A 14319-nucleotide genomic window follows, 5' to 3' on the forward strand; every position below is an offset into this window, starting at 1 on the left:
CGCTACCTCCATTCCAAAACCAGATGGTCATACCCAGGCCCTCCTTCTCCACCCAGGCCTTACCGAATTAGCACAGTCCCAGCTGGCATTTTCTATCTGATGGGCTCTGAGGTTTCACCAGATGGTGAGGACTTGAAACCAGTTTTTAGGCTGCTACTTGCATTTTCAGCCTCACCTGCTACCAAGAAACAAAGACTACAGATTCCCCTCTGCCCACGACAGGCATCTCCAGTTAAAACCCAAAACAGTTACAACGCTCAACCAGCTATCCAATCTCTGCCAGGAACTAGGCTCTGGGTCAACTGGCCAATAGTGTCATTTCTGGCCGATGTCCCCAGAACACAATTGGCTTATATCCAGCAACCATAGGCTGTCAATAGAATTCAGCTAACTACGGATCACATGTTGAGGCCCATTCACGGTAGCAGGCTGACAGAAGGGTGGATTGCTTAAAACTGGGTGCTCTCTAGCTATTGCTGTGTTTTTGTCAGTTGGTTGGTTGCGAGCCACTGCCCTGAAAATTTTCCAGGCTAGAAGATCCTGAACCATGCCCATGGGTCGGGACTTGTATCCAAACTTCAGACCAGACCAGGGTGGCCTGCTTTTCGAAGATCCTCTTGGCAATGCCTATAGGTGCTTTTGCAGCCCACCTGTGGTCCTAGTTATACCCCTTGACATATCTCAAAGCACTCACTATCTTCCCTGTGGTTCTCTTTTCCAAGCACAAGAATCCGGGTTTAATCAGCACCATAAAATATTCACTCTCCAAATTCCTGTCAGAAAACAACTTCAAACATCTCATGTTCTATACATGGCTAAAAAAATACGGATGAAGCTAGATGCAGTGGCTCACGCCTGTAATCCCAGCATTTTGGGAGGCTGAGGCAGGAGGATTGCTTGAGCCCAGAAGTTTGAGACCAGCCTAGGTAACATGGCAAAACCCTAACTCTACAAAAATACAAAAAAAAAAAATCAGCCAGGCATAGTGGCATGCGTCTGTAGTCCCAGCTACTCAGGAGGCTGAGGTGGGAGGATCACCTGAGCCTGGGAGGTCGAGGCTGAAGTGAGCCATGATCACGGCAGGGCACTCCAGCCTAGGTGACAGAGTTAGATTCTGCCTCAAAAAAAAAAAAAAGAAAGAAAAAAGAAAAAGAAAAGAGGCTGGGCACAGTGGCTCACAGCTGTATTCCCAGCACTTTGAGAGGCCAAGGTGGGTGAGTCACCTGAGGTCAGGAGTTTGAGACCAGCCTGACTAACATGATGAAACCCTGTCTCTACTAAAAGTACGAAATTAGCCAGGTGTGGTGGCACATGCCTGTAATCCCAACTACTTAGTAGGCTGAGGCAGGAGAATCGCTTGAGCCTGGGAGGCAGAGGCTGCAGTGAGCTGAGATTGCGCCACTGCATTCCAGCCTGGGCAACAAGAGCGAAACTCCGTCTAAAAAAAAACTAAAATAAATAAATAAATTAATTAATTAATTAATTAATTAATTAAAAAAAAGTAACTGATCTGTAGGGGATTTGGGAAAAAATGTACTGAAAGCCCATGACCATAAAACCAGGTGTTTTTCCCAAATCCCTACATGTTCCCCCCAGAAATTTCTACATGCCCATTCTCAAGGAAGCTATCCATCCAGCATCTGGACCTGGGATGGAAAGTGACTATGTCTGGTATGCTTTGTTAGTCCCCCATCTATCTCCATGAAGTGTGAATAATGCAATCATGGAATTTAAAATTTTTTATTTAAATTTGTGAGTGAATGGAGCAGTCAAATGTTTAAAACTCTCAAAGACAGATGATATGATATGTAAAAACCTCAAAGAGTCTATAGAAAAATTATTTGAAATAAATGTGAGTTTAGAAAGGTGGCTGGATAAGGCTGGGAATGGCAGCTCACACCTGTAATCCTGGCATTTTGGGAGGCCAGGAGTTCGAGACCAGCCTGGCTAACATGGTGAAACCCCATCTCTACCAAAAATACAAAAATTAGCTAGACATGGTGGCATGCACCCATAATCCCAGCTACTTGGGAGGCTGAGACAGGAGAATCACTTGAACCTGGGAGGCAGAGGTTGCAGTGAGCTGAGATCACAACACTCCACTGGGTGACAGAACAATACTCTGTCTGCAAAAACACAAACAAACAAACAAACAAACAAGCAAAGGTGGCTGGATATAAGATTCATATTTTACAAGTCAGCATAGTGGTCATCTCTGGAGGGAGAGACTATGGGTAGGGAGAAGCACAGATGCAAGCTATTAAGAAATGGTCTTTTGGGATGTTGGTCTGGGATGTTGATGAGATGTTGTCCCTAATTTCACAAAGTGTTCCAACAGCACCAGGAAACACTGTGTTTATGGTGAACAACTGATTTATTTCTATCTTGTGGATTCTGAGAATGTTCTAATGGACCTTGTTCCCCTTTTTGCTTTGATTGCTAACACACAGCCAAAATTTCACCTCTGCTTCTAGCAGTCTTTGGGATGTGTTTTGTGCTAAACGGGCCATGGCTTTATTTCCCTGCCTTTATTTTTCTCTCATCCTGATTTCCTCATTAATTGTATCTTGTTAAACAACAATACATAATTTTTATAAGTGGTCCCAAGTCGTTTTTTTGGAATAAGAAAAAAGTTAGCTAGCTGGCCAGAGATACTGGCAAAACCTATCCTTTCCCTCTCTTTTAACAAAGTTAGGCCTTTTTTGGGTAATTGAAATTTAATCTGCAATTTTAAAATAAGTACCACAGTTTGTGTCTGCTGCTATATTCTGAGCAATTAATTTAACAACAACAACAACAAAAATGGCGTCTGATCAGTCCATGAGGCAAAACAAGGTGATGGTTTAAATTCAAGTCATTTCCCCCAGCGTTACTCTTTGGAACTCTCTTTTTTGTCTTTATGTGCAACTTACAAGCTCCTGATTTAAGGAGCCTGCTGGATGGGCTCTCGACACAAAATTTTCTTTGGACCAGCCGGGCACAGTGGCTTATGCCTGTAATCCCAGCACTTTGGGAGGCTGAGGCAGGTGGATCACTTGAGGTCAGGAGTTCAAGACCAGCCTGGCCAACATGGCGAAACCCTGTCTCTACTGAAAATACAAAATTAGCTGGGTGTGGTGGTAGACGCCTGTAATCCCAGCTACTTGGGAGGCTGAGGCAGGAGAACTGCTTGAACCCAGGAGGCAGAGGTTGCAGTGAGTCAAGGTCATGCCATTGCACTCCAGCCTGGGCAACAAGAGCAAAACTCCATGTCAAAAAAATTTTTTTTTCTTTGGACCATATTAATTTCTCTGTACCCCTCAATTAATATAGTTCTCTCCCATCCAATCTCTTCCCTCTCAGAGACAGTTAGGTCTCCTTCCATGACCTCTTCAGTACTTCCTCCTTCATTTTAAGCTATGCTGTGTATTCCAGTGACTCAAACAGGAGAGCAGAAATCAAGTGCATGGAGCCAGACCTGGGCCAAATCTCATCTCTGCTACCAACAAAGCTGTGTGACCTTTGGCAAGTCCCTAAATTCCTCTGAGCCTCAGTTTGCTTATCCATACAATAGGCACAAGGAATGCAAGTATAAATTAGAACCTGAGTTTAAGTACTTAGAGTTCCTGGCACCTATGAAGTGCTTGAGAAATGTTAGATAGATTCTTCCAGTTTCAGAAATAAAGTCAACACTTTTTTATTTTTTAATTTTAATTTTTTAGAGATGGGGTCTTATTATGTTGTCCAGGCTGTTCTTAAACTCCTGGCCTCAAGCAATCATCCTGCCTCAGCCTCCCCAAGTGCTGGTATTACAGGCATGAGCCGAAAATCAACTATTCAGACCTTTAAAGCTGTGTCTCCACTCCATGTTTCTAGGGCTTTTTTTTTTTTTTTTTTTTCCCCCAAATAAAAACCATATTTAAGGCTGGGCATGGTGGCTCATGCCTGTAATCCCAGAATTTTGGGAGGCTGAGATGGGCAGATCACTTGAGGTCAGGAGTTCAAGACCAACCTCCTGGCTAACATGATGAAACCCCATCTCTACTAAAGATACAAAAACTAGCCAGGCGTGGTGGCAGGTGCCTGTAATCCCAGCTACTCGGGAGGCTGGGGCAGGAGAATCACTTGAACCTGGGAGGCGGAGATTGCAGTGAGCTGAGATCGCGCCACTGCACTCCAGCCTGGGCGACAAAGCTAGACTCCATCTCAAAAAAATAAATAAAACAAAAACAAAACAAAAACCATATTTAACATTTTCAGGTTAATTTATAGTGACTTATCCAGCCTCCCAGTTTTGCACACTCCACTGAGTGCTCTCCACACGAGTCATTCATCTGCTCTCCTGTTTACTGAACCAGCTCCCATCCCTGGCTGGTCATGCCCTAGACCAGCAGACAGTGCTGGATACAGAAGGGAGTCAGACACGCCAGGTTCAAACCCCTGATCCCACAGTCCTTAGCTGGGTGATCTTGGTAGTTATCTAACCTCTCTGGGCCACCATGTCTCCACCTACAAAATAAGAACACGAATACCTGCCTTCTCCAGTATCTTTAACCTAAACAGTGACTGCACCCAAGTGACTGAGGGCACAGAAGGGGCCGTGTATATACTGCCCAGTGGCTGGCCCCTGGTTGACATTCTCTGCCTTCTTCCTTAGCACCACTCATAGCAAACATTTAAGGGGGTTTTTCTATGCCAAGCACTGTCCCCCACACTGGGGGTTCAGAGAACAGTGAGGCTGGCAGTCTGCCCTTGGGGAGCTCGGTCTGCACTCCACAACTCTTCCTACTCTGGGCCATCCAGCCTCAGCACAATCCTTGCCTGAGCCTCCTACTGACCAGTCCTAGTTCATTTGATTTTTATAAAAGCCCTCCCTTTTTAAAAAACAATTTTAAAGCAAATTTGACTAAAGCACCAAGCAGTGGTTTTTTTAGTGGGGCTGGTACCCACTAGCACAGGGCACTTCCACCATCTTGCTTTTATAAGCAACTCTAACACACATCATCTGCTCAAAGAAACAAACTCAGGTGGGCGCGGCGGCTCACACCTGTAATCCCAGCTCTTCGGGAGGCCTAGGCGGGTGGATCACCTGAGGTCAAGAGTTTGAGACCCACTGGCCAACATGGTGAAACCTCACCTCTACTAAAAATACAAAAATTAGCCGGGCATGGTAGCGGGCACCTGTAATCCCAGCTACTCAGGAGGCTGAGGCAGGAGAATCACTTGAACCCAGGAGGTGGAGGTTGCAGTGAGCCAAGATCGCGCCACTGCACTCCAGCCTGGGCAATAGAGCAAAAACTCCATCTCAAAAAATAAATTAATTAACAATAAACGAACTCAATGTATGCACTGACAGGAACACCACATTCCTATGGCTAGCTTGAACAGAAAAGGGAGAAGAGAGGGCAGGATGGAAAAAGGAAAAGCATTTTATAAAATCTATCAAGATATGAGTCTCAGCCCTTCATCTTAACGCAAATATCACTGACAAAACAACAAAAACAGTGGCCTAGTTTTTACTGCCACAACAACCACTACCTCCCTTGCTATAGCTGCTCTTCAAGATGCCCCCACAATGATCCTTGCCCTCTGCTCATCACACTTACACGTGGTCGCCTCCCACATTAACATCAACCAACAAAATACTCCATCAGGTAATAAAAGACAATGCAGTTTTTATCCTGGCCACTCTCTTCTCCTGTCTGGGATCCCTCATTCTGGGCAAAGCCAGCAGTCATGTCATGAGTAGCCCTGTGGACGGCCCCCAGGATGAGGAACTAAGGTCTCCAGCCCATAGCCACAGGAGTGAGCTCGGAAGCAGATTCTCCAGACTCAGTCAAGCCTTCAGATAAACCGCAACCCTGACCAACAATTTATCTGCGCGATCTAATGAGACCCGGTGCCAGCCAGCACCACCCAACTCAGCCATCCCTGCATTCCTGACCCTCAGAAACTTTGGGATAATAAATCTGTGTTATCTTAAGCCAGTAAGTTTTAGGTAAATTGCTAAGCAGCAGTAAGTAACAAATATGCCATGCAACCAAACTTCAAAAGTCTCTACTTGATTCTTGTTTTGATAATCTGGAAAACATTATCTTCTTTTTAAATAAACCAGCCAAGCCCAGGCAAACTGAATTACTGCCTGGAGGTCTCACTATTTACACAGTGACTGTTCACAACCCGGGGGACATGGGCCCTGGGAGGTGCATGGGTGGGTGTTAGGAGGCTCATCAACTACCTCCAATTGTGTGCAAATGTGTGCTTTTTCTGGAGAGAGGGCCCACAGATTTCCTTACGGAACCCAAAAAGGTTTAGGACTAATGTGACGAAGGGTGGGGCTGTGGGACAGCCTAAAGAGGTCAGATCTTTTCAACCTGGAGAGATGAAGGTTGACGGAGAAGGATCCAAAGTTGTAAAGTCACCACGGAACAGCCAGTGACCACAGTGCCAAACCCCAAAATGCTAAAACAGTGGGACCTTGACCTCAAGGCCACTCATCAATGGATGGTGGCGCTCCCTGGAAACATGCGGCACCATGAGTCGGCCAGCCACCTGGCCCTCAACCTGGAAATGACTCAGAGAGAAAGTGGAGGGTGCAGGAGAAGGAGGGGCTGCCCACTCTCATCAGGAAAATTACTGGGAGCCATGAAGCACAGAGCCCCTGATGAACTTCTGTGCTCATCAGAGAGCACGCTGAGCCATCTTCCTACCTGAATCTCAAGCATCTCCAAGTTCAGTTCAAGTTCCCATCAATGAGACATGTGTCGAGCACCTGTGCCAGGTGCTGGGCTGACAGAGTAAATAAGAAATCATCCTTGCTGTCCCAAAGAGCGAAGGTTGGCGGGGCCCACATAGCTGGACTCCAGTGATATCAGTAAGCACCAAGAGGAAGGGCTGCCTAGGAGAGGTCAAGGAGTCTGAAGGAAGTGACCACTGAACGGAACCTGCCAGGCCAAGGACAGGCAGTGGGGTGCTCCAGGTAGGAGAACAGCGTGTACCAGGACACAGGGGTGTGAGAAATCAGTGCATTCTGGGCATGGCCCATTACAGAAACCAGAGTGTGGGGCTAGAGAGGCCAGGTGGCTGGGTCTGTGGTGCCAGAATGGAGGGCCAGCCTGCTGTGCTGACAAGCTGGGCCCTGTCCTGAAGGTGTCAGGAGGGGTGCGATAGCACCCGAGGCCAGTAAACAACCTGGAAGTGGTCCAGGTGAAAGCTGATGAGGCCTGAGCTAGGTGGGTGCAGTGGGGATGAGGGAAGGATAGGCTGAGGATCTCTTGAGCGGACTCAACAGGACTTGTTTCTGGGGTGTTGAAAATGTTCTAGAAAGAATCCCAGCACTTTGGGAGGCCAAGGCAAGTGATCACTTAAGGTCAGGAGTTTGAGAACAGCCTGGCCAACATGGTGAAACCTCGTCTCTACTAAAATTACAAAAATTAGCCGGGCATGGTGGTGTGTGCCTGTAATTGCAGCTACTCAGGAAGCTGAGGCAGGAGAATTGCTTGAATCTGGGAGGTGAAGGTTGCAGTGAGCTGAGATCCAACCACTGCACTCCAGCCTGGGCGACAAGAGTGAGACTCTGTTTCAAAAAAAAAGAAACAAAATGTTCTAGAACTAGACAATGGTGATGGTTGCACAACACTGTGAATGTACTAAATGTCATTAATAATAAATGTTATATTATTTTACCACAATTTAAAAAAAGATTTTGTATTTTACCACAATTTAAAAAAAGATTTTGTTTGACTGGATATGGGGTTGAAAGAATGGAAGATAAACTTCCTGGATTAGATTCCCAGGAGGATGTGTGTGCCACCAAACTAAAATAGAAAATGCCACACGCAGCTGGGTGTGGTGGCTCATGTCTGTTATCCCAGCACTTTGGGAGGCCAAGGCAGGAGGATGGCTTAAGTCCAGGAGTTCTAGACCAGCCTGGGCAACAAAATGAGACCCTAGTCTCTACAAAAACAAAAACAAAACTAAAACTAAAAAACAAACAAAAAAACAAAAAACAGAAAAAGATAAGGAAGGAAGACAAAGTGATGGTGGTACAGCTGGGTGCCAAGGGCCAGTAGGAGGACCAGGAGGAGACATCAAAGGTCAGCCTGTGCTAACTGGAGGCTCAAGGCAGAGGCCAGGGCTGGACTGTGAAGGTGGGAGGCGTGTGGATTTAGGGGAGGGGGGAATGTGGAGGTGTTGAGAGAGGAGCTGGTCTCCAGGGAGGATAAGACCAGGAGCCTGCAGAGACCAGGACGGGGTTCAGACTCCAGGAGAAGACAAAGTAAGTTCAAAGTCAGCCCTGGGGGAGAAGGAGGAGGGTTTGTTAGAGAAGGAGGAGACAAAGCAGGGAAGAGGATGGAGAAGGTCAAGGAGGGAGGCTTTGGGGCATGATCAAAAGTCAAAGGCAGGAAAGGGGTACAGGGAGCCGAGGGCTGGAAGTGTCCATTGCATCTGGCATCAGGTGGTCCTTGGTGACCCCTCAGCCAGAGGAGACCCAACAGCCGGAGAAGTGGGGCCTGAGGCCAGGCTGCTGGGAGGCGAGGAGTATCTGAGAGGTGACGGGGGTAGGGACAGATTATAAACTAACTTTCAGAGAGGTTCGACTGAAAAAGGAAACTAGAAAGACCAGATGTGGGGGACACAAGATAAACGGTGGGGCTGGGTGCCTGCATGTGCTTTTTCTTTTTCCTAAGAGTTCCCATTCATGTTTGTACACTGAGAGAACAGAGCCAGAAGCAGAAATAGAGATTCTACAAGTGGTGGTAGGGGAGAGGGACATGAATGCAAGTAGGTGTGGGGTCCTGGGGGTGACGGAGGGGCTCAGCCTGGCTGGCCCCGATCAGCTGAGGAGCGGAGTGCACATGTCCTCGCAGGCCGGGAGGAAAGCTGAGAGGATGGGTGGGGAGGCTGATAAGCCAGCAGCCAGGCCCAGGCGGGAAGTTGAGGGAGTTCCCTCCAGATGACTGTTTTCTAGGTGAAGATGGAGCAGCGGTCACCCACTGAGGTGAGGCAGCTGCAGTGAGGTGCGGGGAGGGGAACAAGGAGGCCTGAGATGAAAGGAAGGGAAAGGACTGAGGCTGTCCCAGGACCCCAGCCACAGAGCGGGAGACGCAGAGCAAGCCTGCAGGCCACACACTGCAAATGCTGGCCTTGGGGGGGGCCTAAGGAATGGAGACCTGGTTTCAGCCCCCGCCCTGTCCACCCCCCATGTTGACCCTGCTCGCTTGGTGCCTTGTGGCCTCCAGATCTGTTTCCTTGAGTGTAAAACAAGGCAGAGGCCCCAGGAAGCAGTGGGAGAGTCGCTCCCTGTGCCATGTTCTGCAGTTCCAGCATCTTCCCTGAAGGTACAAAGAACGTTCTCTAGGAGCCCAAAGAAGGGAGCAATTGATTTCCATGTGGGATGGAACGGGAGAGGGGAGAGCACCACGGTTTTGGGAAACAGGATGTTGCAGGTGAGAAAAAGAGGAACCCCAAAGCATGAGTGTCTGCAGGGCATGGTATGGGCCAAAGGGTGTGGTCTGGGAGGGTACCAGGGCTGGAGTGGACAAAGGGAGAGTGGGTGGGGCAGGAACCACAGTTGTAAAGGTGGGCTAGGACTGTGTAGTAAACACCATTGTCATTTACCAATCACTGCGTGACAGGGGCCAATGAATCACCTCCTTTTGTCCAGTCTCAACCTCATACCCACTTCATGCCCGTGAAGTTCTCTTATCATCCCCATGTTACAGATTGGGAAAATAGCTCAAAGAGGTTAAGTAAAACTGGTCTGAAAGACTTGAGTCAGGCTTATGGCTCCAGACAAATGGTGCGGCTTCAGAGAGTAGAAGTTCCAGTGCCAGTGCCCAGTCAACTGCCTCTCTCGTGGACAGATCGATTCTTTCTTTCTTTCTTTCTTTTTTCTGAGACAAAGTCCTGCTCCATTGCCCAGGCTGCAGTGCAGTGGCACGATCTTGGCTCACCAAACCTGTGCCTCCCGGGTTCAAGCGATTCTCATGCTCCTGCCTCCCAAGTAGCTGGGATTACAGGCATGTGCCACCATGTCCAGCTAATTTTTTGTATTTTTAGTAGAGATGGGGTTTCGCTATGTTGGCCAGGCTGGTTTTGAACTCCTGGCTTCAAGTGATTCGACCACCTCGGTCTCCCAAAGTGCTGGGATTACAGGTGTGAGTCAACGCAGCTGGTAAAATCGGTTATTTCTGAGGCTTGGTGACACCATCAGTCCAGCAGGATAATTATGAAGATAATGGATATCCTGCCTCCCTGGGTTGCCATGGGGATCAAATGCCCAAAGAAGCACTGTACAGTTGAGCAGAGAAGCCTGGCAGAGTGGCTTTGCCAGTGGCCAACTAGCCCTCCCCAGCCTGGGGCCACTGCTCTGAAGCTTGACTCACCAGCTAGCCTTGCCCATGGACTTCACCTCCAAAGAGCTGTGCAATTTGCCTGCAACCCAGTCACCACCATTCTTTGCTGATTGCAGTGACTTCTGACAAGGAAGTAGCGTTCTGTGGCCTCTCCCTCTATTCACAGCCCCAGAACACTAGTGAGCCCCCTCATTCATGTGGTCCCAGCAGCAGCAGAACAGAACCCTCTCATCTCAAGACAAAGGTTCAAAATTAGCTCTAAAGTGGAAGATAAGCCAGGCTTCAAAGATAGGCAGCACCTCCCTTCCCTATGTGCAAGCACAAAATATTATAGAAAACACTTGTAGTCTCACAGGTGAATGGAAAATGAGCTCCAGTGTGTGATTTTTATCATTTAGGAGTAAAAAAGTAGCAATAATTTAAACTAGGATCTGTCTTCATATGTCTAACAGATCAATTATATCTCATTTGCAAATAAAAACAATTGGGGATAGTTTACAATATTCAAATAAGCCATTATGGTAAAAAAAAAAAAAAAACCAAAAAACTAATTATGGAATTGCTCATTAAAAAACAAAATAAAATCACCTCCCCATCTCCAGAAAACAGCAATGCACTGGAATCTAGAAAATGTGAGGCCGGACACGGTGGCTCACACCTGTGATCCCCAGTACTTTGGAAGGCTGAGGCAGGCGGATCTCCTGAGGTTAGGAGTTCGAGACCAGCCTGGCCAACATGGTGAAACCCCATTTCCACTAAAAATACAAAAATTAGCTGGGCGTGGTGGCGCACGCCTGTAATTCCAGCTACTTAGGAGGCTGAGACAGGAGAATCCCTTGAACCCCGGAGGTGGAGGGTGCAGTGAGCCAGGATTGCGCCACTCCACTCCAGTCTGGGTGACAGAGACTCTGTCTTAAAAAAAAAAAGAAAAAAAAAGAAAATGCATGCTACTTATAATTGTGTTTTTTGCCATTTTTTAATAAAATAAATGACAAAAACCACAATTACTTTGCAACAATCTAATATATTTTCAGACTAGTCAAGAGTAGCAGTGAGAACAAAGAACATGGAGTTTGATCTGTAACTGACTATACAACTCATCAAGATAAACTACTACCTTCAGATCAGCCAAGGAAACGTATGCTACTTCTAAAGCACACTGACCAGAACTTGGCTTAGATCTAAGCCTTTCTAAAAATGCCCACATGGGATAAACTTTAGTTCTCAATTGGAATCTTTTCCTTAATTGTTAGTAATGTCAAACAAACCCCAACAATTTGACATGCGTTTTAGGCATCACAGAAGAGAAGGGAGGAAACCAGATAGAAACACCTGTTACAGTGGAAACATCAGACTTACAGTTTTTGTGACCCTCAAGGCTTGAACCTGCAAGAAACAGAAGAAACATGTTGATTCCAGAAGCTTCGATGCTCATGGAGTTAAAGTGATGTGGAAAGAGAGTAAACACTCACAGAGCATAAGGGTCAGCAGGACTCCAAGCCACATCGTGGCCCCTCGGGCCCACCTCGGCTGCATCCTGAGAGTGAAGACTGCAGGCACAGTTAGTTCTGCCTTTGGGCCATGGCTCATTCAGCAGAAGGCACTGCCCACAAGTCACTGCTGAGAAACCCGCCCTGTGAAAAGCAGAAACCACTCTGGTCACTTCTCCCGGCGCCTGCAGGGAGACCGGCTGTGGCGCTGGTCAGGTAATGGCAGCCATGGCTGGAAACCGGGAACAATGGGGCCTGGGCTGGCCTGATATCTCCTCAGGAAATGACCGGCCTTCCTGAGGGGCCCCCGAACGCGGCCGCTTTGTTTAGTTTCTTTAGGGAAAAAACAAGGCACAAGTGACATTTGCCTCGGCATTCTTAAACCTCCCTCTGTCTCGCTTGGGTTTGGGGACCCTTCTCATGGCATGGTGAGGGGATTCCTCCCTACCTCCAGCCTCCACCCAGAGGGTTTCTCTCCCAGGATGTCCAGAAAGATCTCTCTGCTTTTCCGGTCCTCCCCTTCCCCCATTAAAGAGGACTTTTCCCACACAGCATAAGTCTGGGCCCCCCGCCTTTCCTGGGCTGGCTTTTCCCCAAAATTGCAGGTTTGTCAAAGAGACCTGCTGCTAGGGAAGGCTGAGCTTGGAACACAGCGGAACTGAGGCGGGAGAATAGCAGAGGAAGTAGTGGACAAAGAGGACCCATGGGCGTAGGTTAGCTTAAGCAATAGCAAAAGCATAAGATGTAAGATAGTAGAAGAACAACATATGAAATAAGGAAGTAAGCAGTAAGAATAGAATTAATGGCTGGGCGCAGTGGTTTACAACTGTAATCCCAGCACTTTGAGAGGCCAAGGCAGTGGATCACGAGGTTAGGGGTTCGAGACCAGCCTGACCAACATGGTGAAACCCCACCTCTGCTAAAAAAAAAAATACAAAAATTAGCCAGGTGTGGTGGCACATGCCTGTAATCCCAGCTACCTGGGAGGCTGAGTCAGGAGAATCGCTTGAACCTGGGAGGCAGAGGTTGCAGTGAGCTGAGATCGCACCATTGTACTCCAGCCTGGGCAACAGAGTGAGACTCCATCTCAAAAAAAAAAAAAAAAAGAATAGAATTAACTTCTTCCATGGAAATAAGGAGTGACATGTTCACCCAATATCATACCCTTTAGAAGATGACTTCAACCTTAAAAATATACTATGCTTACTCCTTCAAGCCTCAAAATACACTATTCCTACTCCTTTTAAAAGAAAATACATTGTAGCTTTAAGATTGACCTTTGGGGCCGGGCATTGTGGCTCATACCTGTAATCTTTGGATTGCCTGAGGTCAGGAGTTTCAGACCAGCCGGGCCAACGTGGTGAAATCCTGTCTCCAATAAAAATACAAAAATTAGCTGGGTACAGTGGCACATGCCTATAATCCCAGCTACCCGGGAGGCTGAGGCAGGAGAATCGCTTGAACCTGGGAGGTGGTGGTTATAGTGAGCCGAGATCAAACCACTGCACTCCAGCCTGGGGTGACAGAGCAAGACTTTGTCTCAAAACAAAACAAAACAAAACAAAAAAAATTGGCCTTTGGACTATTCGTTGGGTAATAGATATTTTGATGGTAGAAAATACTAGAATCTGGCCAAGGCGTGGTGGCTCATGCCTGTAATCCCAGCACTTTGGGAGGCCGAGGCAAGCAGATGACTTGAGGTCAGGAGTTCAAGACCAACCTGGCCAACAGGGAGAAACCCCGTCTCTACTAAAAATATAAAAATTAGCCTTAGCCGGGCATGAAGGTGTGCACCTGTAATCCCAGCTACTCAGGAGGCTGAGGCAGGAGAACTCAGAAGGCGGAGGTTGCCGTGAGCTGAGATTGCACCACTGCACTCCAGCCTAGGTGACAGAAGTAAAACTCCATCTCAAAAAAAAAAAAAAAAAAGAAAGGAAGAAACTACTGAAATCTGACCCTTTGCATCAGTTTCTAAAAATCTAACTTGTTAGAGTCAAAAGTTATGAGATGCTTTGGAAAAGAAGCAAACCAGGTGGATATTAATAGCATATCAAAATCTCTCAGACTGTCTTAATATTTTATGGTGTTTATAGTCTGTAATTTAAAGCATCTATCAAATATTGCTGCAGAAAGTAATATAAGAGATAAGGGAGTAAGCAGTAAGTTGGGACATGCAAGGTAAGAGAAGTAAGTTGGAAGGCCTTCCAGTAGCTATTTGGTCACAAAAAATAAAAGTAAAGATGGGCAATTTGGTCAGAAGAGGTAAAGTGGGGATAAACAAGGTCAAGCTCACAAGAAATAAAGTAGGGTTAAGGCGCAATAAGAGAAAGGCAAGTGACGTTAAGCAAGTGAGGAAAAACATACAAAAGACCATGAAACGTAACAAACCGGTGCTAATAACCACTTGCAGGCCAGCCCACTCACCCCTCTCCGAGTGGCGCTGTGCTTAATCAATCATTTGCTGCTTTGCTGTTTGTACGTGTGTCATGTCC

General features: G+C 47.1%; 1 protein-coding gene across 9 annotated transcripts in view; it reads right to left on the bottom strand.

Annotated features, from left to right (window-relative positions):
• PECAM1 (platelet and endothelial cell adhesion molecule 1) overlaps positions 1 to 14319 on the bottom strand; it is a 108225-nt gene that overhangs the window by 55072 nt on the left and 38834 nt on the right. For 4 of the 9 annotated variants that reach the window (XM_030922495.1, XM_030922494.1, XM_030922493.1 and 1 more), the window contains exon 2: positions 11697 to 11723. In XM_030922495.1, the coding sequence (XP_030778355.1) occupies positions 11697 to 11723 (27 nt within the window). Of the gene's footprint in view, positions 1 to 11696; positions 11724 to 11809; positions 12082 to 13132; positions 13196 to 14319 lie in introns of those variants that run through there. The other 5 variants (XM_030922497.1, XM_030922499.1, XM_030922496.1 and 2 more) reach the window with 3 other exon arrangements.

The sequence above is a fragment of the Rhinopithecus roxellana genome, chromosome 19 (assembly GCF_007565055.1).
Source record: "Rhinopithecus roxellana isolate Shanxi Qingling chromosome 19, ASM756505v1, whole genome shotgun sequence".
In the NCBI taxonomy this organism is placed as follows: domain Eukaryota; kingdom Metazoa; phylum Chordata; class Mammalia; order Primates; family Cercopithecidae; genus Rhinopithecus; species Rhinopithecus roxellana.